The following is a 24,332-nucleotide window of genomic DNA, read 5'->3' on the forward strand; positions in this document are numbered from 1 at the left end:
GGGCTCAGGTTCGTATCTGAAATACTTGTACACCAACCCATACAGAATGAGACACAAAGATGAACTGGAAGAGCTGGTCAGTTCCCAAACCTGTGATATCACTGGTATTAGTGAGACTTGGTGGACTGAGTACCACAGTTGGAGTGGTGGATTTTGGTGGGCTGCAGGCTGTTGAGGAGGGATAGGAAGGGCACGTAGGGTGGAGGAGTCACATAGGGCAGGTACTTGTTGGAGATAGTCATCTGACTAATTGGGATGAAGAAAAAGCAGAGACATTCAATACTTTTTTTTTTCCTCAGTCCTTAATAATATTGATAGACATTGTTCTGCCTGGTCCCATGAGTCCAAGGACCACAGGTGTTGGAATAGTGACTTCCCATTTGTGGACAGTGAAATTGTAAGGGGCCATCTGTATCATCTGATTGTTCACAAATCCATGGGGCCTGATGGGATTCATAACTGAGTACTGAAGGAGCTACTGCAGGTGGTTAAAGCCAGGCTTAATGAGGCTTTGTGCAGCCTGGCCTAGTGTGAGGTGTCCCTGCTTGTAGCAGGAAGGTTGGGTCCTGGTGATCTCTAGGGTCCCTTCCAACCTTAACTATTCTGTGATTCTATGATTCTGTGTTATGACAGGATCCCTCCTGGTTATTTAAAAAAGTGTTGGGAGTCTGAGAAGGTCTTTGTTGACTGGAGAATAGCCAATGTTATTAAAAACTACAAAAAGGGTATGAGAGAAGACACAGGGAAGTACAGACTTGTTAGTCTAACATCAGTTCTTGGAAAAATTATTATTATAACTTGTGCTATTGAAAGACATACTTCTGTGATAAGGCCACCTGTCTAGCTGACAAAGGGAAGCTGGTGGATATAGTTCTGGATTAATTAAGCATTTTACTACTGTCCCTCACAACATATTCTGGACACGTCCAGCTGTGGGATGAGCAGCTTCACAGTTCTCTGGGTAAAGAACTGGCTGAAGAACAGGACTCAAAGGATTGTAGTGAATGGGGCTACATCTGGCTGATTACTGATCACAAGTGGAGTTCCTCAGGACTGAATTCTAGGGCCAGGTCTGTTCAATTAATTTATCAGTGATCTGAATGCAGGACTTGACCGCTTCGTTACCAGATGCCAAACTGAGAGGTGCTGTTGACCCTCATGGGAGACAGGAGGCCTTCCACAAGGACCTAGATAAATTGAAGTATTTGGCTATGATTAATGGCATGAAGTTTCACAAGTCAAAATGTCAGAGTCTGCAGCTGGAGCAGAGTAATTCTGGCACAAGTATAAGCAAGGAGAAGAGAGGCTGAAGAGCAGCCCTGCAGAAAGGGATCTGGGGGTGCTGGTGGGCACCAGTAGGCTCAAGGGGAGCCAGCAGTGTGCTCAGGCAGCCAAGAGGGCAAACTCCATCCTGGGGAGCATAAAACATACCAAGACTATTAAAAGAGGTGATTGTCCTGCTGTATTCAGGACTGGTGCAGCTTCAAGTACTGTGTACAGATCTGAGCACTGCAATTTACAAAGGATGTGAAGGTCCAAAGGAGGGCAACACAGCTGGTAAAAGGGCTGGAAGGAGTGTCATGTGAGGAGCAATTGAGGATTTTGGACATGTCTGGTTTGGAGAAGAGGAGACTGAGGGGGCAATGCATGGCTCTCTACAGCTGAGCTCTTCTCCCTGTTATCAAGTGACAGGACACATGGGAATGTTTCAAAGCTACACCAGGAAAGGTTTATAGTAGACCTTAGGAAGCATTTCTTTACCAGGAGGGTGGTCAGATGCTGGAACAGGCTTCTTAGACAGATGTAGATGTACCAAGCTTGTCAGTGTTTAAGAAGCATTTGGGAAATGCCCTTAATAACATGCTTTAATTTTCAGTCAGCCCTGAAGTGGTTCAGACAGTTGCACTAGATGTTCATTATAGGTCTCTTCCAACTGAAATGCTAATTCTCCTGAAGATTCCTCTTCCTCAGAAAAAACTCAAGTGACTCATTTCATTACACTGAAGTGTAATTTATGTTAGAAGAAAATGTTGGAATTGTTGAGAAAACATATAGTTTCTCTTTCTGCCAGATTACAGCGACCACACGTCTACCTGCCAGTTCACCTTTATGGCCAGCTGGTGCACCATAAAACAGGCTGCCATTTATTGGAGTCTCAGGTGAGGAAAATAACTATTTATAAGTTGAATGGTTTTTAAAGGGTACTGTACCCTTTCAAAATATGTTTCGAAAGAAATTACATTTAAACAGTCATTGCAAAATAAGTTGATTCTGAAAGTCTCCAGTTATGTGGGACTAAAAAGTTTTAAAGGCAATCTTTGTCATTTAGTCTTATGTAAAATTCCTTCCTGACACTGAAATATCAAAGAAATACCTTGCAGCATTTTTCTTAAAATGGTTAGTAAAATCTTAGAATGGAAAACAACTTGGCAATAGAAATAATTTTTCAGTCTGTATATGAGTGAATTGTATATTGACAATTGAAACTGTTTCTGTCCTTTTATGCATACAGAAACATGGACATAAGGGAATTAAAATCTGCTTTCTAATACCATGAAAAGCTAAGAAACCAAACCCTAAGCCAGGTCATAGTTCTAAGTGAATTAACTTTCAATATGGATTTACAAGATGATGTCATTAATTTAATATGATAGTTGAGAAGTTTAAGAGAGCTTATGTATTACAGCATGTTAACCTAATGAATCTGTTACCTTTATAAAATCTGAATTAACTTGATGTAATCAGTGGTTACATTAAAATGTTCTACTTGTACTAGCATTGCTGTTAATCTATGCATATTATTCCAGAACTATTTTCATTTTAGGGTGCATACTTTAAATTAGCATTTTACCTTTTAATAAAAGTGCAAGAGAACCTGTTTGACTGAGTTACCCTTTCTGTTTTCAGCTGAGTCTTTTTTTCTTCTGTTTTCTCCTTCAGAGTATTGTTACAGACCTAAGTTATACTGTTCGTTCCCCAATGCTGGATAAATGGGAAGGAATTAAGCAGCTGAAAGCAGCCCTTTGGGCCTTGGTTAGTAATACATTTAGAAACTTCTTGTGCTTTTTTTTAGTTCTGTTATGACTTTTTGAGTCTGAAATAACTAAATACAGTCCCATTAAACCATTTATTAGGGTTTTTGTCATAAACTGTGTGCTTATTTCTAGTTTTGCTTTCCAAGTTGTACCCTAGCTGGACTTCAGTTAAAAATGTCTCAGTGCACCTTTTTTGTTCTGAGCTTTCTAATAGTCAAGTTTGTTTCAATTTTAAGAAATAAAAAGAGCAGGATGCCACACGTAGCAACAATACTGGTATGGAACCAGTAGTTAGAAGTCATTGCGGTCTGATTTTAATGTATGTACTGAGGTGGTGCAAAATTCAGTGCTTCTGGACGAAAGCTGGCTGCCACTGTTGATGTGTATGAGTGTGTATATAGTAGTGACACTCCTGGTTCTTGGGACTGGTGAAAACTTAGTGTCTGTGCCTGTCCAAGCTACACTGAATTTGCTTTGCCACCTCAGCTGTTTGTCTGCTTCTTTCCATTTGTCCCCAAAGTTTATTTTGGAACATTTCTCCAAGGTGACTATTAGTGGAAGATATTGTAAGTGTGTAATAAAGTGGCTGTGTAAGAGGAATGTAAAATGAGTAAACCAAGATCATAGTGCTGGCTGTAGTAGACATGATAACATGAGGAATACATAGTATTTAACCATGAGCAGTTCGGGTATTACGAATGGTGTATTGAGTACCTTTTGGATTTTCATTAGTAGGAAATGCCAAAAAGGGTGCTCAACTCTCTTAACTGCTTTGAGAAGATGTGGCTTGAAACTGTACTACTATCAGACAAAAATGTTGAAAGCTTTACACAGATAGTGCTGATAATCTGGTGTGACTATCGGTCACATCAAAGCTTACTTGACAAACTTCTATTCCAGGGCAACATTGGATCATCAAATTGGGGTCTTAACCTGCTTCAAGAGGAGAATGTAATTCCTGATATACTGGCACTTGCCCAACATTGTGAGGTTCTCTCTGTTAGAGGGTATGTGTATCTGATTTATACATAAAATTTACAGGTTGTAGTTGCCATAGGTTTTCAAATATCTAGTTTACATGAATATGGTTATGAACTTAGTTGGAAGTCTGCTTTTAAAGGTCATCAGTGACTGAATATCAATCTCAGTCCTATGCAATCATAACATTGTATAGGAACTCTGAAAAAACATATGCTAAGCAAACAAAACATGAAAAAAGATGCGTACTTCCTATCTCCCTTAAAAACAATTAAAATATCTCTGTTGGAAACAGTTTATTATGCCACTATTTTTATTAATTATCTGTTTTGACTCTTAAAATAATTGGTCCTTTGCCTGATATTGCTACTGCAGTAATGTTCATCCTTTTTTTTCCCTTTTATTTAAAAAGGTTCTTTCTCTACTTTATGTAATCAGGTTCTTGTAATTACTAGTTTTTTCTTAATACTCTATTGTTCTCAGATGATTTTGTGCATTTTTAAAGCTTCTATTTGCATTTAAAAATTATTCCATTTGCATTTAAAATTATTCTATTTGCATTTAAAAATGAACAAAAAGCTACTTGGCAGTTTTGCAAAGTTTCTGCTGAATTGTTTTGAAGCTGTTTTCTTGCAAAAGAGAAGTAAGAATGTCGTTGAATTAGATGCTATTATTGTTGCTCTTTTTTCTACATATACATTAAATACAGAACCTGTGTCTACGTGCTTGGTCTGATAGCCAAAACTAAACAAGGATGTGACATTTTGAAGCATCACAATTGGGATGCAGTGAGACACAGTCGTAGACAGCCTTGGCCGGTGGTCCCTGATGACATGGAGCAGCTCTGCAATGAACTTTCTTCTATACCCAGCACTCTTAGCCTGAACTCTGAGTCCACCAGTTCTAGGCATAACAGTGAAAGTGAATCTGCTCCTTCCAGTAAGTAACAACAACAACAAAAGAAAAAAAAACACAAAGCCAACCAAACAACAAGAAACAAACCCCAAAACAGAATCTTTATGTTTGTATGAACTTTTTGGCAGGATGAGGTTCAGACAAAGCTGCTATTGCAGAGAAGTGCAAGCAAGGGGACAGAGTTACCATGCATTCAGGGAGATGTGAGAGGGAAGAGAACAGTGTCTTGGGTTTATATTTGGTGTAGATGTAAAAAATTTTAACATCAGGATAAGTTACTAGTTTTCATATCAAGTTAGTGGAGTTTGCTGTAATAGTACCCTGCAGAAATCTGCATGCTTAGATACAACAACCATTTACTTGGTCTTGGTGGTCCTCAAAAGAATATTCTGTAATATAAATCACATTATCTCACTTGGCTTCTATAGAAATACTTTGTCACTGAAAATTGACATTTCTTCAAAGTGTATGTCCTGAAAAAGTCTCATATAATTTCAGGTATGTTCATCATGGAAGATGACCGTTTTGGTAGTACTTCCACTAGTACGTTCTTCTTAGATATTACTGAAGATGCAGAACAAATATTTTATGACAGACCTGGACCTTCAAAGGACAAAGACCGTAGTCCTTTTCCTTTTTTTTCCTCTAGCAGACTTGTGAAAAACCGTATTCTAAACTCTCTTACTCTGCCTAATAAAAAACACAGAAGTAGCAGTGATCCAAAAGGAGTAGGAAAGCTGTCATCATCTGATAGTAAATCAGCCCTGAGGAGAAATCGTACAGTAACAGAACCTTCCAGTAGCATAGACTTTCCTGCTGGGGAGGAACTCAACACTGTTTTCAGAGTTCCTAAAATCCAGACTTTACGATTAGAAACTTCTTTTGTTGGAAGTAAGCACATGGAAGATACTGATAGTACCCCAAGTATTGGAGAAAATGATCTGAAGCTGCCAAAAGGTCTTGGAAATGAAATTCACCGGGAAAACACAAGCAGAGAAAGATTAATAGGAGATGGTACTACACAAACACATTTCAAGAGTCGTAGCTTAAGTTTTAATACAGATACCACAACAAGTGGCATAAGCTCAATGAGCTCTAGCCCTTCAAGGGAGACTGTAGGTGCGGACACTACAAATGTAGATACTGACTGTGGAAGTTTGAGTACTGTGGTAAGCACAAAAACAGTTAAACCAAGTCACTGTTCAACACCACAGTCTAACCACCTGCCTCTTTCAAAATCCAACTCTGTATCCCTGGTACCACCAGGGTCTTCTCATACACTTCCCCGAAGAGCTCAGTCTCTTAAAGCTCCTTCTCTTGCTACAATAAAAAGTCTTGCTGACTATAACTTTAGCTACACAAGTTCTCGAGATGCCTTTGGCTATGCTACACTAAAGCGCTTACAACAGCAGAGAATGCATCCTTCACTGTCTCACTCAGAAGCCCTGGCATCTCCAGCAAAGGACGTGCTGTTCACTGACACTATTACTATGAAGTCTGGCAGCCTGGATTCTCGGCTAACCCCAAGCCGGTAAGAGGTTGTTAAATGCTTGTTTCTTCTTTAGAGCTGTAAGAGCAAATAAATAAGAAAATTATCTTTCTAGTATTTTTTTCCAGCTTCACCTAAAAGTGACTGTTGTTGCAGAATGACTCATAAGTTCTCTGAAAACAGTATCAATATTAGGAGAAGATTGGGTTAGGGGAATAGAATAGAGCAGAATTTCCCAACTTAAAAGTGCTGTCAGAGAAGCCCATCTGTCCTAGCCATGCTCAGCTCCTTTAATGCTGTTTGTGAAGAAGAAAAATGCTTCCTTTTATCACATTTGCTTACTGTATAGCTTTTTTAGTATTTAAATGTAACCACACTGCTGACATTATTAAAGTTGCTACCACACAGAATTGCCCATGTAATCAGAACTGTATTTCAGAAGAGAATTTTCTCAGTGTAACTTAGTGAGATTATAGGACAGGGACTCATGCCAATATGCTGTACCTGTGTTCACTGTGGCATTGAAGCCAATAGTGAGATGCTGGTACCACTAAAATGAATGTGAGTTTGGCTTTCCAGCTGTAACAGAGCTAAAATTTTATTCATATCATTTATTTTTAGATGGCAGTGTCACCTCTTTATTTTTGAGTAATATTAGATGTTCTGAAGACTAATTGGACAGTTACGTGAAGTATCTGGCTCATGACATTGACACTGTTCCCAGCATCTGCAATCAGAGTTTAACAACTTTCTCTTTAAAACTCTTTTACCAAATGTCTCTTTTCAAGTAATCTCAATGCTATTGCATTGGATTTTCATGTTACTATTGAAAGGGAAAAGAAACTTTCTACCTGTGTTCTTACTTAAACATCCTCTCTCAAATGAGAGAAGAGGAAGAAGCTGCCAATACATAACTCCCCTGCTTACTGCGCAGAACAGCAAGTGCCCAGTCCCTGAACTGCACTCCATATGCTCACTTGAGGGTATGCAGAGCTTGTTTATTGCTATGCTGTTTTCTCCTGGTGAAGTTTACCACTCATTTGGGGGGATTTTCATGTGATTCTGCAAAGATCCCATAAAAGCTAAGTTTTGTTCCCTTTTTTCAGTTAAGTTAGAACTAGGCTGAGTGTGCTAATTAAAGTAAGGATGATTCACTAGTTAAGCTGTGCCATCTTGGAAATCAGAAGTGCTGTTCGTTGCTCTGTCACTGGCTTCCTGTGCTGATGCAGGAACAAGGCAGTGTCATTTCAGTGACAATACAGGCTACATTGTGGCTGTAGTAATGTTATACTGTTCCTTGCAGTCATGCCCTTGATAAGCAAAGATGCCTTGCTGCAGTGGACTTCAACCCAGAGATCCAGCATGCAATGTAATGCTAACAGTATTCCTGGTGCTTAGCTGTTCGTGATCTCTTACGTCAGTAGTTAGGCTCAAGGATTTGAACTGACCTGTTTTAAGGTTGAACTTAAATGACTGAAGCGCTTGTGTTTTGGAGAAGGTTAAAATATTGCAGATATTACAACAGATTTTCAGATGGTGTTGGTGACTAATACAATTGTTTGCAAAGTCTAGTGTAGCTAGTACATGATTTTCTTACTGGTTGCAGCTGAGTATCTGCACTGAGTAATTGTATTCCTTTTAACACCACAGTAAATTACTACTTCTAGCTAAGTGTTGTCCTTAACTCCTCTTTAAGTTATAAATTGCAAAGAAACATTTTGTCCATTTTTGTATGCCAAGGCTATTTTTCTGTCAGTCTTCAGAATAAAATTATTTGATTCATGCTTTGTTGACAAATTAATGTGTTTAGCAAAACAAGCAGCTGAAAGTTGCTTTTATGATGTTTCTAGTTGTTCTTTTCATTCAAAAGGTTGAAAAGTTTACTTTGCAGAATTATTTTGTGAGGCTCAATTTTTCACATCTGTCTTTAAAGACCAACAAAAAATGTTAACGTGCATGTCTGAAATCCTGATTATGTCACTGACCCGGTCATGTGCAGACATGCTTTTATGAAAATGTGTTGGTGTTTATCACTACTAATGATACATCTGTTAGCTTTTCCAACAAAAGCAGGGACAAATGTTTAGGATTAGTACTCGTATCTTTAATTTCATGTTGAGAGTAACTGCAGAGTGCTTTATTACAAGGTAACTAATGCAGTTGGTAACTTTTTGTGTTTTGAAGTGTGGCTTGACTTTTATTGTGAGCCAACTTCTACTGAAATTATTAGCATTGATCAAAAGTAGTATCAAGAAAACTACTGATATCCTGTAATTTGTATTCTGCACATTCCCTTTGCTTAATACTGTCTTCCACATTGCATGATCAAACCTTGATAATTTTATCTCAGCATAAATCTGTAAAACTGCTGGGAGTAAGAAGACATTTTAGTTGTCCATCTCAAATAAAAAAAAAAATAGAAAATTATTTCTAAGACAAAGTCAAGAAATGAAATATTTGCTGTACTTCACCTCCCAATATATAGTAATTTGCAGTAATACAATACAAAAATTACTGTTCCCAAGATGTCTCTTTTTACTAAGAGGCTTTAATCCACTACATATAGACCATCTATGTAGGTTGATTAGCAGAAAACATTTATAGTTTGTTATTTTCAGTGAGAAGTAGAGTAACAGATGCCTAAATGTGAAATTTCCGTCATGAGGACTCTGATGAGCACTGAGGACTTGCTCTCCAGCCTCCTCTGCTGTTTGTTTTTTTTTTCCAGACTTTTTGTTCTTCAGGCTGCTTGTCAGTCAACTCTGCTCACTGTACAGGTTCAAGCTTGTTCTTTGTGCATTCCTCCATGCTTGGGTGACCTAATGGGTGGGTTCCTCTAGAGTGCAGGAAAAACAGATTCCTTGCTCGCAGTGTTGGTACCCTAAGCAGGGTCAAGCTTAGTGTTTGCAGGAATGTCCTTGCTCAGAGTTTGTGAGCATGTAGGGAAGGTGCATTCAGTGTATATGTACATTTCAAACTAAACATACATTTTAGCCATTTAAAAGCTTAAAATCTTCACTGACCGTGTCTGGTCTGTATTTCTTTGAAGCCTGGTAAGTTGTAGAAGATTTGTGAGTTTGCAGGGTTGGCAGCTCCTCAAGCAGAATTTGCATCCTGCTTTCTTCCAAGTGCAGTCTTATGAAAATTAAAAAAAAAAAATTACCTGAGAAACTGCTAAAACCATGCAATACAGCTGAGGCAGAAAAAAGCCAAGCCTACTGTAGCAGTAATTTGACAGAGTAAAAAACTCTGGATCTGCAACGTGAAGAGGAGGGATAGTATTTGTGTCAGCAATTCTTACTTTTACTGCACAGGAGTAAGAGGTTTACCAAGTTGGTGATTTATGTTTTTTTGTTTCAATGTTACAGGTTCATGAAAGCTTTAAGTTATGCTTCATTAGATAAAGAAGATTTACTAAGTCCTATTAACCAAAACACACTTCAGCGTTCCTCTTCTGTTCGCTCCATGGTTTCTAATGCTACATATGGTAGCTCTGATGATTATATTGGCCTTGCTCTTCCAGTGGATATCAATGAGATATTTCAGGTATGTATGTGATAATTTTGGTGGATTCATTTATGCTTTCATATTGAAAGGTATTCAACTGCTGCATTTTAATCAGAATATATTAGATCTAGAGAAAGGAGAAATGGGTATGGTACTTTCAAGGAACGCATTTTGGAAAACAAGTTCCTTTTCTAACTGTTCAGAGAAAATCAGAGTCTGTTTTGTATTATTACACAAATAATGACACAGGCTAGGTTAGAAGAGCGTTAAACAGTGGTAGCATAGGTACTGTGTTACAAGATGTTAATTGCTATCTGGCTTTAATTCTAGTATGAACATAGTCTGTGGACATTTGTTAATACTTTTCTGACCTACTCACTGATACGTGCATTAGTCAGCCATACGTGATGTGCATATTTGTACGGTTAACTTCCTGCTGCCATGATCTTGATTAAATATTATGTTATATATATCATAAAGGATATAATTTATTTTGTCTTCAGTTATCCTTATAGATACATGTATTTAAGTTCAAAAAGATTATTTTAAAGTTTCTTTAAAGAAAGAGGTTGTCTGAGCAGCTAGGGATCAGGTTTAAATCTCACCAGGGATGTTAAGAACAATAAGAAAAGCTTCTTTAGGTATGTTGGGGAGAAAAGGACATCCAAGGAGAGTGTAGGCCCTCTCCTGAAGGAAACGGGCAAGTTATCAACGCAGGATACTGAGAAGGCTGAGATCCTCAATGACTTCTTTGCATCAGTCTTCCCTAGCAAGTGCTCCAGCCTCAACACAAAGGCCATAACATGTGAAAGCAGAGTCTGGGAGAGTGAATTGCCCCCCACTGTATGAGTAGAGCAGGTTTGTGACCATCTAAAGAAACTGAAGGTGCATAAATGTATGGGACCTGATGGGGTTCACCCACAAATCCCGAGGGAGCTGGCAGATGCAGTTGCTGAGCCTCTGTCCATCATATTTGAGAGATCATGGCAGTCTGGTGAGGTTCCTGCTAATTGGAAAAAAGAGAACATAGCCCCTCTTTTTAAAAAGGGGAAAATGGAAGACCCAGGGAACTACAGGCCAGTCAGTCTCACCTCTGTGGCTGGCAAGATCATGGAGCAGATCCTACTGAAATTTCTGCTAAAGCACATGGAAGATAAGGAAGTGATTGGTGACAGCCAACATGGCTTCACTAAGGGCAAGTCATGCCTGACCAATCTGGTGGCCTTCTACAACGAGGCTACAGAGATGGTGGATGATGGCAGAGCAACTGACATCATCTGCCTGGATTTGTGCAAGGCATTTGACACTGTCCCACTTGACGTCCTGGTCTCCAAACTGACAAGACATGGACCGGACAGATGGACCACTCGGTGGATAAGAGATTGGCTGGATGGCCACACCCAGAATGCTGTGGTCAATGGCTCAATGTCCAAATGGAGGCAGGTGCCAAGTGGTGTTCCCCAGGGGTCAGTACTGGGACCATTGCTGTTCAACATCTTTGTTGGAGACATGGACAGTGGGATTGAGTGTATCCTCAGCAGGTTTGCTGATGATACCAAGCTGTGTGGTGTGGTTGACACCCCAGAGGGAAAGGATGTCCTCTAGAGGGACCTTGACAGGCTGGAGAGGTGAACCAGTGCCAACCTCATAAAGTTCAACAAGGCCAAGTGCAAGGTCCTGCACCTGAGTCAGTGCAACCCCAGGCACAGATACAGGTTAGGGGGGAGAATGGCTGGAGAGCAGCCCTGAGGAGAAGGATTTGGAGGGGGTAGTTGATGAGAAGCTCAACATGAGCCACCAGTGTGTGCTGGAGCCCAGAGAGCCAAACACATCCTGGGCTGCATCAAAAGAAGTGTGGCCAGCAGGGCCAGGGAGGTGATTCTGCCCTTTTGCTCTGCTGTGCTGACACCTCAGCTGGAGTTCTCCTGTCGTCAGCACAGGAAAGGCATGGAGTTCTTTGAAAGGATCTGAAGAAGGGCCATGAAGGTGATCAGAGAGCTGGAGCACCTCTGCTATGAAGACAGGCGGAGGGAGTTGGGGCTGTTGAGCCTGGAGAAGAGAAGACTCCAGGGAGACCTTATAGTGGCCGTTCAGTACTTCAAAGGAGCATATAGAAAAGCTGGGGAGGGGCTTTTCATCAGAGAAGATAATGATAGGGCAAGGGGTAATGGTTTTAAACAGAGAGAGGAGATGTAGGTTAGATATTAGGAAGAAATTCTCCACTATAAAGGTGGTGAGGAACTGGAATGGGTTGCCCGGGGAGGTTATTAATGCCCCCTCCCTGGAGGTGATTAAGGCCAGGTTGGATGGTTTTGTGCAACCTGCTCTAGTGGTAGGGTTCCCTGCTTATGACAGGGTGTTTGGAACTTGATCAATTACCTTCCTCTTTCTACTTTTTTAAAGCACATTCCTACAGAACAAGCTGATACACCATGAAGTTTAATATTCTGTTATTAATTATCAAAAACAGGACATGGTCTATGACAAAAGTAAATCACTGGCTTCTTTTTCTTTAGTTTACTTAGTCTTTGCCTTTCAAACCTAAATTACCTTCAAAGAATTACTAAGGTTAGAGCAAAGGCAAGATTTTCCATGATGCCTGCTTCTACTCCTCCTTTATGAAATGGCTACTTTTTCTCTCTCCTTCACAGTCTTTGTGGCACATTTATGTTGCCTAACTACTTCTCTCTTGTCTCTTTTTCTACTTGACTCCACAACATCTTAGAGTCAATATGGTGTCTTGGATGGGTTTGCACGGTTCTCCCAAGATATCCAGTGTTGTAAAGTCACCATGGAGAGATCACTAATAGCTACTTCTGGGTCACTGGTTTCCTTACCGACTGTCACCACTGTGTTTTAACATTTACTAACTGTTCATAAATCTTGCTTAGCAAGTGTTCATTCATAAAACTGTTTTTCTCATTGTCTTTTATTTAGTAGTCAGGAGCATATTCTCTAATTTCCTCTTCTAATTAGATCTCTTTCCTGAATTAAAGAATGAACGGCATCTTACTTCCTCATAAAATCTGTTTTTCCTTTGTATATTATTATCACCTATGCTAATTTTAATTTTCACTTCCAATACTGCAGGTAAAGGAAACTCCATATTTCCAGAAGAAAACCACACCTCCATTTGATGACCGTGGGGCTAGGGTCTTTGCACCTGATGCAGGAGGTAGCAGTTTTCTTCCTCTACTGTACCTTTCTGTTGTTTATTCGTACATTGGGTGTAGTGTTGGTTTATTTGTTGATTTTTCTTTATGGAAAAGGTTATTTTTAGCTGTTAAGTTTTGAGAGCTGTATTCTGGACTCAGGATATCAGGCCATTAGTTCACTGTTTATTTTAGTCTGAGATAATGTGGTGTTTCTTCCAAGTGATAGAAGCTTGTTCCTGCTCTAATAAATTAATGAGGAAAGTGTGTGTATCCTTGATTATAAAACAAGCTAATGCTAATCAAAGGTTGGTAGTGCTAATAACTAACAAAACTTAAGCTAAGATAGAATATGTATGTCATGTGTATATTGAGCTTTTACATTTTTACTTCTCTTTGATTACATGTGAATTTATAGGAACCAATACATGTGTTAGGTGTTGTTTCTGACATCTAGTTGCTCATCTACAGGTCTTCCATCAGGTACAAGTGATGTTGTCAAAAGCCCTTTTCAGATGCTCCGACAGCAGATCAGTCTCACAGAAATAATGAATACCAGTCGTTCAGATGCCTCTCAGTTTCTGGAAAATACAGAGGATACAGGACTACAGGAGCACACGGATGAGAACTGCCTTTACTGTGTCTGCATTCAAATACTGGGTTATCAGCCTAACAACAAAGTGAACTCTTCTTATAGTCGTACAGGTTGGTGTTCCTTGTGGGGAAGTGTGAAAATAATGAATTTTGTTCATCTTTAAAATTGGTTAATCTGTAAGGTGTTTGGGGTTTTTTTTCTTACTAATTACTGACCTTTAAATTAATTGTTTAATAAGCCCATTGTGAAATCGATGGTATTTCTATGGTCATTTCTATCAAGAAGAGATGGCAAGTAAAATCCCGGTTGTAGTCTTCAAAGAGTGTAAGAGGATTACAGGTGCAGCAGAGCCAGGCTCCTGTCAAAGGCACACAGCCAAAGGGCGGAAGGCCACGAACACATGGTGGAGGAATAGAAATTCCAGCTGAAAGTAAGAGGAAACTTTGCAGTGTAACCTGATCTCATTTTGAGGTGAGCCCTTCTTTGACCAAGGGTTGAATTAAGTGATCTGTGGAAGCCAGAGTTGATAATTTTCAGTCAAGTATTTTAAGATTCAAAAAAACTTTTTTTTTTAGATGTTTTGAGCAGTGTTTGTCCAAAATTCAAAATCTAATTTCAGCTGGTTTACATGCACAGTACTTAGTGTAACAGTATCTTGCGTGCTTACCAGTGTTGGAAAATAAGAAAAGCATTTGAAGTGAGGAAAACTGTGAATAACAAATATCCAATATCTTGTTTATATCAGATTTTTCAGACATTTCTTACACTGACTGGTGTGGGCAGACTATACACAATCACTTAGATGTGCATTCCTCCAAATTTTCTGGAATTTCAGGCTGCAGTGATGCAGTCTCCCATGGTTCAGCTAGCAGCACCAAGAGTACAGAGCTTGTATTGGGTAAGTTTGAAAGCCTTATTGTTATTAGAAACTTACACTCTTAAAGTATTTTTTAGATATTGTGGAAGTATAATTTTTCATTTATACATACTACAACCAAATAATGCTCATTATTTAAAAAAATGAGACCAAAACAAATTAAAAAATAACAAGAATAAAAACAACATATAAAGAAAATCCCTTTCAATGGTTTGTTATCCAGGAAGACAGTTGAATTGCCATGGCAATGGCAGATGGGAGAATGTACTTCAAAACTCTTCTCCTCCTCTACAGCATTTCTGCACGTTATTAAATAGCTCTTCATCCAACATTTCAAGCCAATTGATTGCCTTTTTTTTCCACACAGGTGTTAAAAAAGAAAAAATTGTAAAAGTACTAAATTTCTATAAAGAGAAATAAATTTCTTTTTTAGGCTTGTGTTTTACGTTTTGAACTATCATGTCTTATCATAACTAACTTCTCCAGAGTCTGATAGAAACAGAGCAGGTAATCACTTGCCCATTTTACTACATGATTTAGTGGTAGGAACAATACTGTAATTGGATCCTGCAGATTTTCCGTTTATTACATGGTAGTTTACCTTTTTTAAATATTTCTGTGTTAAAATTCCTGATAATAGGGGAGGGTTAAATTCCTATTTAAATGGCAATAGTTGGTGGTAGTTCAGAATACATAGAATCACAGAATGATTTGGGCTGGAAGGGACGTTAAAGATCATCTAGCTCCAACGCCTCTGCCATGGGCAGGGACACCTCCCACTAGACCTGGTTGCTTAAAGTCCCATCCAACCTGGCCTTGAACACTTCTAGTGAGAGGACATCCACAGCTTCCCTGAGCAACATGTTCTAGTGCCTCACCACCCTCACAGAAGAGATTTCTTCCTAATAGTAGCCAATCTAAAACTGCCCTCTTTCACATTAAAACTGTTCCTCCATGTCCTGTCACTGCATGCCCTTTGGAAAAGGCCCTCCCCAGTTTTCCTGTAGCCCCTTCAGGTACTGGAAGGCCACTCTGAGATCTCCCTAGAGCCTTCTCTTCTCCAGGCTGATCAGCCCCAACTCTCTCAGCCTGTCTTCAAAGGGTCCAGCCTTTTGGGACGTTAAAGATCATCTAGCTCCAACGCCTCTGCCATGGGCAGGGACACCTCCCACTAGACCTGGTTGCTTAAAGTCCCATCCAACCTGGCCTTGAACACTTCTAGTGAGAGGACATCCACAGCTTCCCTGAGCAACATGTTCTAGTGCCTCACCACCCTCACAGAAGAGATTTCTTCCTAATAGTAGCCAATCTAAAACTGCCCTCTTTCACATTAAAACTGTTCCTCCATGTCCTGTCACTGCATGCCCTTTGGAAAAGGCCCTCCCCAGTTTTCCTGTAGCCCCTTCAGGTACTGGAAGGCCACTCTGAGATCTCCCTAGAGCCTTCTCTTCTCCAGGCTGATCAGCCCCAACTCTCTCAGCCTGTCTTCAAAGGGTCCAGCCTTTTGATCATCGTTCTGGCCTTCCTCTGGACTAGCTCCTACAGCTAGCTCCATGTCCTTCTCATGCTGGGGGCCTCAGAACTGGACACAGTACTCCAGGTGGGGTCTCACAAGAGCAGAGTAAAGAGGGAGAGTCACCTCCCTCGACCTGCTGGCCACACTTCTTACAATGCAGCCCAGGACATCGTGGCTTTCTGGGCTGCAAGCACATATTGCTGGCTCGTGTTGAGCTTCTAGTCAACCAACACACCCAAACTCTTCTCCTCAGGACTGTTTTCAATCTGTTCTCTCCACAGCTTACATTTGTGCTTGGGATTGCCCCAACCTTGCACTTGGCCTGGTTGAACTTTATGCAGCTTGCACAGGGCCACCTCTCAAGCCTGTCATTGTCCCTCTGGATGGCCTCCCTTCCCTCCAGAGTGTCAACCACACCACACAGCTTGGTATTGTCAGCAAACTTGCTGAGGGTGCACTCAATCCCACTGTCCATGTTACTAACAAAGATGTCAACCAGCACCTGTCCCAGTACTGACTCCTGAGGAATTACTGGTCATTACACTCATTACTGGTCTCCATCTGGACATTGAGCCATTGATCACTACTTTCTGAGTGCAACTATTCAGCCAATTCCTTATCTGCTGAGTGGTCCATCTGTCAAGTCTATGTCCTTCCAATTTAGAAACAAGGATATAGTGCAGAGCATTATCAAATGCTTTGCACAAGTCCAAGTAGATGACATCAGTTGCACTTCCCTTATCCACCAGCTCTTTAATCCTCTGATAGAAGGCCACTAGATTTGTCAGGCAGGATTTTCCCTTACTGAGTCCATGTTGGCTGTTACCAGCACTGTTTCCAGGGGGTTCTGCTCTATGATCTTGCCAGGTACAGACATGAGACTGACATGCCAATAGTTCCCTGGGTCTTCCTTTTTTCCCTTTTTAAAAATGGAAATTATGTTTCCACTTTCCCAGTTAGTGGGAACTTCACTGGGCTGCCATGATTTTTCTCATATCATGGATAGTGGCCTAGCAATTTCATCTGCCAGTTTCCTCAGGACCCACTAGTCCTCTGGACTTGTGCACCTTCAGGTTCCTTAGATGGTCTTGATCCTGATCTGCCCCTACCATGGGTGGATCTTCATTCTTCCAGTTCCTGTCTTTTCTGTGACTTGGGCTTGAGCCCTTGGTAGAAAAGACTGAGGCAGAAAAGTTATCAACCTTCTCCATATCCCAAGTAACCAAGTCTCCCATTCCCCTCCAGAGAGGGCCCACTTATATAGACACATGTGCATGTGTGTGAATTTATGGAATGCTGAAACAGACTTAAGCAGCATAAGATTAGAAAATAAACTTATCTTTGAACTCCGTGCTGTTTAATCTGTTTTTCCAGGAGTAAAATCGATCCCAGATGATACACCGGTGTGCAGAATACTTCTGCGGAAGGAAGTCTTACGTTTAGTAATCAACTTGAGTAGTTCAGTAGGAACTAAGGGCCATGAAACTGGACTCCTGACGTAAGTTCAATGCGTTTCAGATGCTTTAGAAACATCTAGTCATATGTATTCTTTCAGATATCTGGAATAATAATTAACTTTTTTTCTGACTTTTCAAAAAATGGTCAGGCAGGTGTGACTGAACGATTGAACTTAACATGAAAACTAAGCAAAGAATTTTCCTTTTAATATGCTTTCTCTGTCTTTAGTTTCTTACTCTTCCCCAGTCTTTTTTAAATCAGTAGTTCAACTGTAGTGATACATCATTACATACCCTGTATATCATGGATCTTTTAGAATCACTAATTCTTTTTTATTAGTTATACCAAATAATGTGTAGCAGAGAAGCAGAATAACAAACTGGAAGTAACTGGAAAAAACACAAATCTGATTTGAGCAAGAGTAGAATTACTGGAGTTAACTGGTAGATAAAATTATGTTAAAATATAGGAATATAAATCCAGGGACCAAATGTTATAAAACCTGTAGGTTTCAGTGCTCGTAACTTTGGAAACTGACAGTCAACTGCTAAAAGAATAGATTGCTCATTTCAGCCTTAAAATGCTTTACAGGTGATTAAATTAGCTCTTTCATGTTTATTTATTACTGCTGTATGTGTGGATGCCAGTTCTTTCTCTTTCTGCATGTATTATTTTAAGACTAGGTGATGTCAACGATTCTGTACAAATATCAAGTTCAATATTCTGTTTCATCTCATTAATACAGACTCCTTCCAGTTTCATACAAAATAATGTCATCTGTCTTGATTTTCTTGCTTCGTCACATCCAAATATATAATGCCTATTACTGAGGAGTTCTGTTTTGTTAATGATGACAATCAGAATCTAGTTGAACAGTGTCTTAATAGATGATAGAAATGTGTTCAAGGCTTACAAAATCAGGTGTTTTTTTTCTTTTCTTTTCAGCATTAAGGAGAAGTATCCTCAAGCGTTTGATGACATATGCCTTTACTCAGAGGTGTCCTACTTGCTAGCGCACTGTACTTTTCGACTTCCATCCCGGAGGTTCATTCAGGAGCTATTTCAGGATGTACAGTTCTTACAAGTAAGCAGAGGGTTGGAATGCACTGAATGCACCAAAGTGTGCCAGCCCAGAACAGGTTGCCTGTTCTGAATAAAAGATGCTTTCAGATATGTCCGACTGGAAGCCATTTTGTGTTATCTTTCTGGTAAAAGCTCTAGTAACATTAATACTGCATCTGTCCTTATCTTTCAGATGCATGAAGAAGCAGAGGCTATTTTAGCAACACCAACTACTCAACCAGTAATTGATCCATCAGCTGACTCCTGACCTCTGTCTCACGCAATGCATTGCATATAGACTCTCTGAAATGCTCAAACAACCTCTGACTGGATAAAAAGCTTGGAGCATCATCTTCTAGGCCGTTCCAGAAGCTACTGGTACCTGAAGACTGAACTGAAAACTTTTTCTTCTTCAACCAATTACTGCCCCAGTCTTCTGAGCCCTTTGGGGAGTTATTAAACATTACCATAGTTTTAATAATAGTAATTACCAGTATATGCAAGAGCCGAGCACTGAACACCTCCACAAGTTTTCATTTCATTTTCTACCATAAAGTAAAAAAAAAGAAAAGGAAAAAAAAAAAATAATAGGACAACACAAAGAGACTTTTTTTTTATTGACTTCCGATTCTGTTCCAGAGAAGCAGAACAATGCCTTGCTTTTTAACCCCTGGATACCAGGAATCGGAGCTATGAGTGTGCATTCCATTTCCAGCAACGGGGAGCCGTGCTGTAATCATGGATGCTGGGGATTAATGTTAGCTCTTCTCTCTTGGTTTTTGTACTGTTTATAACACTACTTGGGGGTTTGTAACTTCAGACAGAAAGAAAAACCTCTCTGAATCTGAGGTTTCATTTAAGTTATTTTAATATTACTATAGCTGTAAATCATTTTATTAGCCGTCTCTCCAATTTCATTACATTTACGTACATGTATCTTATCTGAACCAGTTAAGGATTTTCACTACAGTTTGATTTTAAAACATTTAAACTAAAATGCTCAAATTGGATTGTTTTCCCTGAATGATATGCATGTGTTTGCAGTTTCTACACTCACACTCATATAGTACGAATGTTGGTCTTACTCTTAGCTAAAATCCTTCAAAAAGCATGATTTGTATCAGATAAATGAATATTGTATAAACTAAACTTGAAGACATTTAATCATTGCTGCTTTTGTGAGAAGACATGATTGTTTTCCAAGTTCCATGGAAACAGCCTTTTATAAAAAAACAAAGGTTTATTTAAATTTTCAGTGGATGAGTGATCAAGCATCAGATAGTACTAATAATTGTAGTGAAAAGCCTTAAGTACCAAATTTTGGAGCAGCAGTAGTACATATAGTTTTATATTGGTATTTAAGACTTGTTGCAGAAGTTACAAGATACAGTGACTGTTAATGACTGAAATAGTTGCTTCTGTCACGTTACTAGTGAGGTTTCTAAATTACTGAGTGCTAGCTTAAAAAAAAAAAGTAAGAATCCCTGTCACCTTTATCATGGATCTAAGGATTCAGAAGCCTATATACGAATAATAAATATATGCAAATGTGTATATACAGCAGCATGGCCACCTTTGTTAGAATGCCTGTAATAGAAGGGATTACCCTTTGATTTTGATATAGGTCAATAATTCAGCTGGACTGTACTGAGTAGAACATATTTTTATCCATTCACTTTTACCATTTTTTATGATTGTCAAATTAGTACTTAAGATAAGTGAAATTTACCCTGATGCTCATAACTCTATTTTTGTTTGGTATGCTAAACAAGATTTCAATAAGTAGCTCTGTGAATAGTAAAATGGGATTCCTAGTGAACTGTAGAATTTATTCACTCTTATTGGAAATTTCATCTTGCCACATAAGCACCACTTCACAGCTATCACTTCACTGAGTTCTTACATGCACTGCATACCATCAGGTTCTGGTAAAGCAGATTTCAAGTTGCTGCTCATAGTCAAATTTTGGTTCCTAAGATTATCTTTTCATGAGTTCCCACTGAAAGAGCAAAAAGAAATAGATTCAACCCTTCTGTGGTCAATGACACAAATAATACATCTGTGTGTCAGGGGATATTTGAAATGCTCTGAAAATGTACCACACCAGTAAATATTGGACTTCTCTGGTCATAAGAAGCAAGTGCTTCTGTAAAACCAAAATGTCAGTCACAGTAGACCAAATAGTGGTATAAACTCCAAAGGAAATAATGTAGATTTCCCTAAAATGGGGCTAGCATATCTTAAACAGTAGTTTCAAACACTACCTCAGTTAGGCTGGAGTATGAGAGATATGTTTTAATAACTAGATGGGGTTACATCAAACAACTCCATCTTATTTTTCTGCAGTTAAAGCAAAATAACTTCATCACTTGTATTTTACAAAAAACACCTTTGTTCCTTTGTTACCAGTTTAACCATAGCACTTAAAGTAGAAAGTGCCATAGAAAGGCCTCTGATTATAAAAAGATAAACAAAAGTGGTGTCAATATGCTTCTGAAAGTGTCTTCATCCTGAAATCCTTTTGTGTTCTGAAGTACTCACTTGTATGGGGATCCGTGGCAACAGAAACTTGGTGTACAAATTATAGCTGCAAATTTAGTTATAAACATGACTTTTTTTCTTAAAGTGTATGAGTGTCAGTAGATTTCAACAGGTGTGCATCAAGGATGTGAAGTCTGTACTGTACATAATAGCCAGCATTGCTAGAATGAATTTATGTATTTACATTAAGCTCACATTAGTGCTTCATTTTAATTGGCAAATGAAGGGATGCTGTTATTGAAGGAATTTGGTATTGGCCTAGTTACAAACTGTGAATTTCTAATTCTATAAATTTCTTTTTTTTTTTTTAAATATCCCTTTCAAAATTGTTATTTTGAGGTTTTATTTGCTTAGTGATAAAACTTCAAAAGAAAACAGTAGTAAATAAAAACTGTGCTTATATAAACCCTAATCAAGAATCCTTCTACTTCTCCTAGAAGAGTTTGCAAGGGAAGCTGACAGACCACCTGCTTTATTTTTTTCTAATCTAAATGATCTGGGGATATTGTTGAATAAATGTTAAAGCAGACAGCATTCACTTACACTGTATATAAGCCTGGTTTGGTTGCTGTGGCAAAGAAAGTTCCTGAATCATTCAACATGCTGACACAAAGTATTCAGCTCTGGGAAAAAAGCCTTTGTGGGAGGGAGGGGCTGAGTGTGAAACCAATCACATTTGCTCTGCTACATTTTTTGGCTAATTTTCTTAGTCTTCTGGTCCTTTCCATGGGGCTCCCAGTTACTTCCTAAGGGTTTCTCTCTCTCCACTGAGTGGGGAGGAGGGCAAAGCTGGGTGCTGCGAGTGTTTTTGGAGGGAGAGACCTTTTCAGCCGTGTGAAATTCAGAGATGCTGAGGGCTCCCAGCTGTTAATGATGTCATTTGGAGCTGGATACAGTCAGGCTTTGAGGTTGCCTAACATGTATGTTCAGCCCTTGGCATGTTGTGCTTGAAACAGTTGCTTGTTCTTATCTGACGTGACAACCATACCCTTGATGGCCTCTCATGGAGCTTTGTTGCTTTCACCCAAGACACCATGGAGTGCTGAAGTATTCAGTCATGTAGGGCACAGTGCCTTGGCGCTCTGAGGTGAGCTGCCCTCATAAATGTGCAAGAAGGCAGCGGAGAGAGTACTGGTTGCTGAAACATATGTAATGGTGCTGAACAAGAGCTGTAATGTGCAGTGAGAGGCTTAAAAATCCTATTACACCGCTACTAGTTGTGTGAAGTGAAAGGTTTGTAGAAATATTGGAGAAAATATTTCTATTGGAGTTTAAATAGGTAGTGATCAAAGCCTAGTGAGAGGTGAAAGAGTTGTTGCTATTTGGTCTGTGTCCTGGCCTTGGTATTTGGCATTTTGGACTGCAGGAAGCTGGTGTTAACCTTGTGAGTTTGAGTTCAAGCTGAGTAATCATAGTGGAAAAATTCTTGCCAAGCTTCAGAGCATCTCCAAGGTTTCTGCTCGCTTCTGGGCAGGGCTGCACAGGAGTCCTCTTACTCAGAGCTTCACCAAAGCCAGTTGAAGACAGGTCCCATAACATGGTACTGAAGTTACACTTCTGTTACCATGTGCTTAATAAGGGGATAATTGGCAAGGCTAAAATCTGAGAACTCTAGAAGATCCTTAGGAACATGCTAGAAGGCATGTTTGTATCTCACTAGAGGCCCCCTTTTTCACTTTTTTTTTTTGTTTAATTCCTGATTCTGGTTCCCTGTATAGTTTTGTTGTCAACAGATTTGTATGTTCAGTGAAGAAGGTGGATTTTCTTTAGACTATTTTTGTAACATAGATGGATAGCAATGCCACAGCATGCAGAAATTGCACATTTTGCTTGAGTTGCTATTGTAAAATACACTATTTTATTTCAGAAATGTAATTTATGCCAAAAAGTGTAACTTGCCATTTCACCACTGAGTAGGATATTTTAGCACAAGATACAATGTCTTAGGGGATAAAAGGAAGACATTTTGTAAATTTAATTGAAAAATTATTCCAATACTAGGCTGTCAGCATCCCTAAAGCTGTATTACAAGATAATATCTAAATTAGTCAAGCTGAGGAGGGAAGGGATCAAGTAGATTCTCAATACTTATTCTTCCTTTGCTGTGTGGTCTTTTTTTATTTAGTAATACGCTGCTACATATTTGGAGGTTCTAGTGTTTGTAGGTCACTGAGCAGACATGGAAATCTGATTTATATTGTATACCTGTAACATAGAAAGAAAAAGTATTTCTATATTTTCCGTAAGAATATTGCATTGAGCTGTGTATAATTTAAACAGAGGCTTGTCCCAAAATGGTATTGCCCACCTTGATTTTTTTGATATTTTTTTTTTGTGGTTTTCTTTCTGTTGTGGTTGTTTGGGTTTTGTTTTTCTTTTTTTGTTTTTCCCTTTTTTTCTTTTTTTGTTTGTTTGTTTTTGTTGCTGTATAGTGTGTACAGTTCGTGTCAACGGGCATTAGAAGCCTCCTGAAGCGTAATCTTATCAAAGGGATGCATTGTTAATAAAATGTACTTAAACAACTTCTAGTTGTTCTGGTCTCAACTGTATCTCTCAGCACTCAAAGTGGGTTGGAATTTTATTTATATTTGTAAGTTACTAATTAACTAGAACCACCTGAAGCCTTCCAAATAAACATTTGTCAAAATATATTTTACATCAGTGCTTTTTAAGATGTCCTGGGATGCATCATAGTCTTTACACCATTTTTATTTTAAAAATTTAGCATAGTAATGCTGAGAATTAATAATTTTCCATTATGTGATGACAGATGTCTTAGAAAATACAAAAATTATACACACCTCCCCACCCATGCAAAAATACCTTTCTAATCTTTATTTCTACTTCTCATGCCTGGACTGTACCCTTTGACTGGCACAAAACCATTATCCTCCTTGGAATCCTGCTTATGTGCCTAGAAGCAGAAGTCATTTCGTGAAAGAGGGCCAGGGAGCAGAAAGGTTTATAGATAGACGAGCTCATCACATCGCCAAGCAACCTGGCACCTGGGACGTTTCCTTGCTTCCAGATAATGAAATTTCTCCCAAGAATGACCATTGGAGCCGAGGTGGGAACTCTGAAGAGGCCACAGTGTCTCACCCACCATCAGGAAGGCAGGGCTGGCCCCACTGCCTGCAACCCCTCCCCTTGCTCCCTGGGCAGAGTTACTGCAGCCAAGCCCCAGAGACACAGCATGTCCATAGCAGG

At 39.3% G+C, this 24,332-nt stretch overlaps 1 protein-coding gene across 1 annotated transcript in view; it reads left to right on the forward strand.

Moving 5' to 3' along the window:
- The window catches only part of RICTOR (RPTOR independent companion of MTOR, complex 2), a 76,173-nt gene extending 57,023 nt beyond the window's left edge, over positions 1-19,150 (forward strand). Inside the window, exons 25-36 of the mRNA XM_010008715.1 lie at positions 2,072-2,159; positions 2,941-3,033; positions 3,936-4,042; positions 4,723-4,952; positions 5,427-6,459; positions 9,786-9,963; positions 13,015-13,099; positions 13,548-13,781; positions 14,417-14,569; positions 17,439-17,562; positions 18,468-18,606; positions 18,778-19,150. Of these exons, the coding sequence (XP_010007017.1) occupies positions 2,072-2,159; positions 2,941-3,033; positions 3,936-4,042; positions 4,723-4,952; positions 5,427-6,459; positions 9,786-9,963; positions 13,015-13,099; positions 13,548-13,781; positions 14,417-14,569; positions 17,439-17,562; positions 18,468-18,606; positions 18,778-18,852 (2,539 nt within the window). The 3' untranslated portion in view covers positions 18,853-19,150. The remainder of the gene's footprint in view (positions 1-2,071; positions 2,160-2,940; positions 3,034-3,935; positions 4,043-4,722; positions 4,953-5,426; positions 6,460-9,785; positions 9,964-13,014; positions 13,100-13,547; positions 13,782-14,416; positions 14,570-17,438; positions 17,563-18,467; positions 18,607-18,777) is intronic.
- The last annotated feature ends 5,182 nt before the right edge of the window (positions 19,151-24,332 follow it).

This window comes from Chaetura pelagica, unplaced genomic scaffold (genome assembly GCF_000747805.2).
Source record: "Chaetura pelagica isolate M959 unplaced genomic scaffold, ChaPel_1.0 scaffold31, whole genome shotgun sequence".
NCBI classification, from domain to species: Eukaryota; Metazoa; Chordata; class Aves; order Apodiformes; family Apodidae; genus Chaetura; species Chaetura pelagica.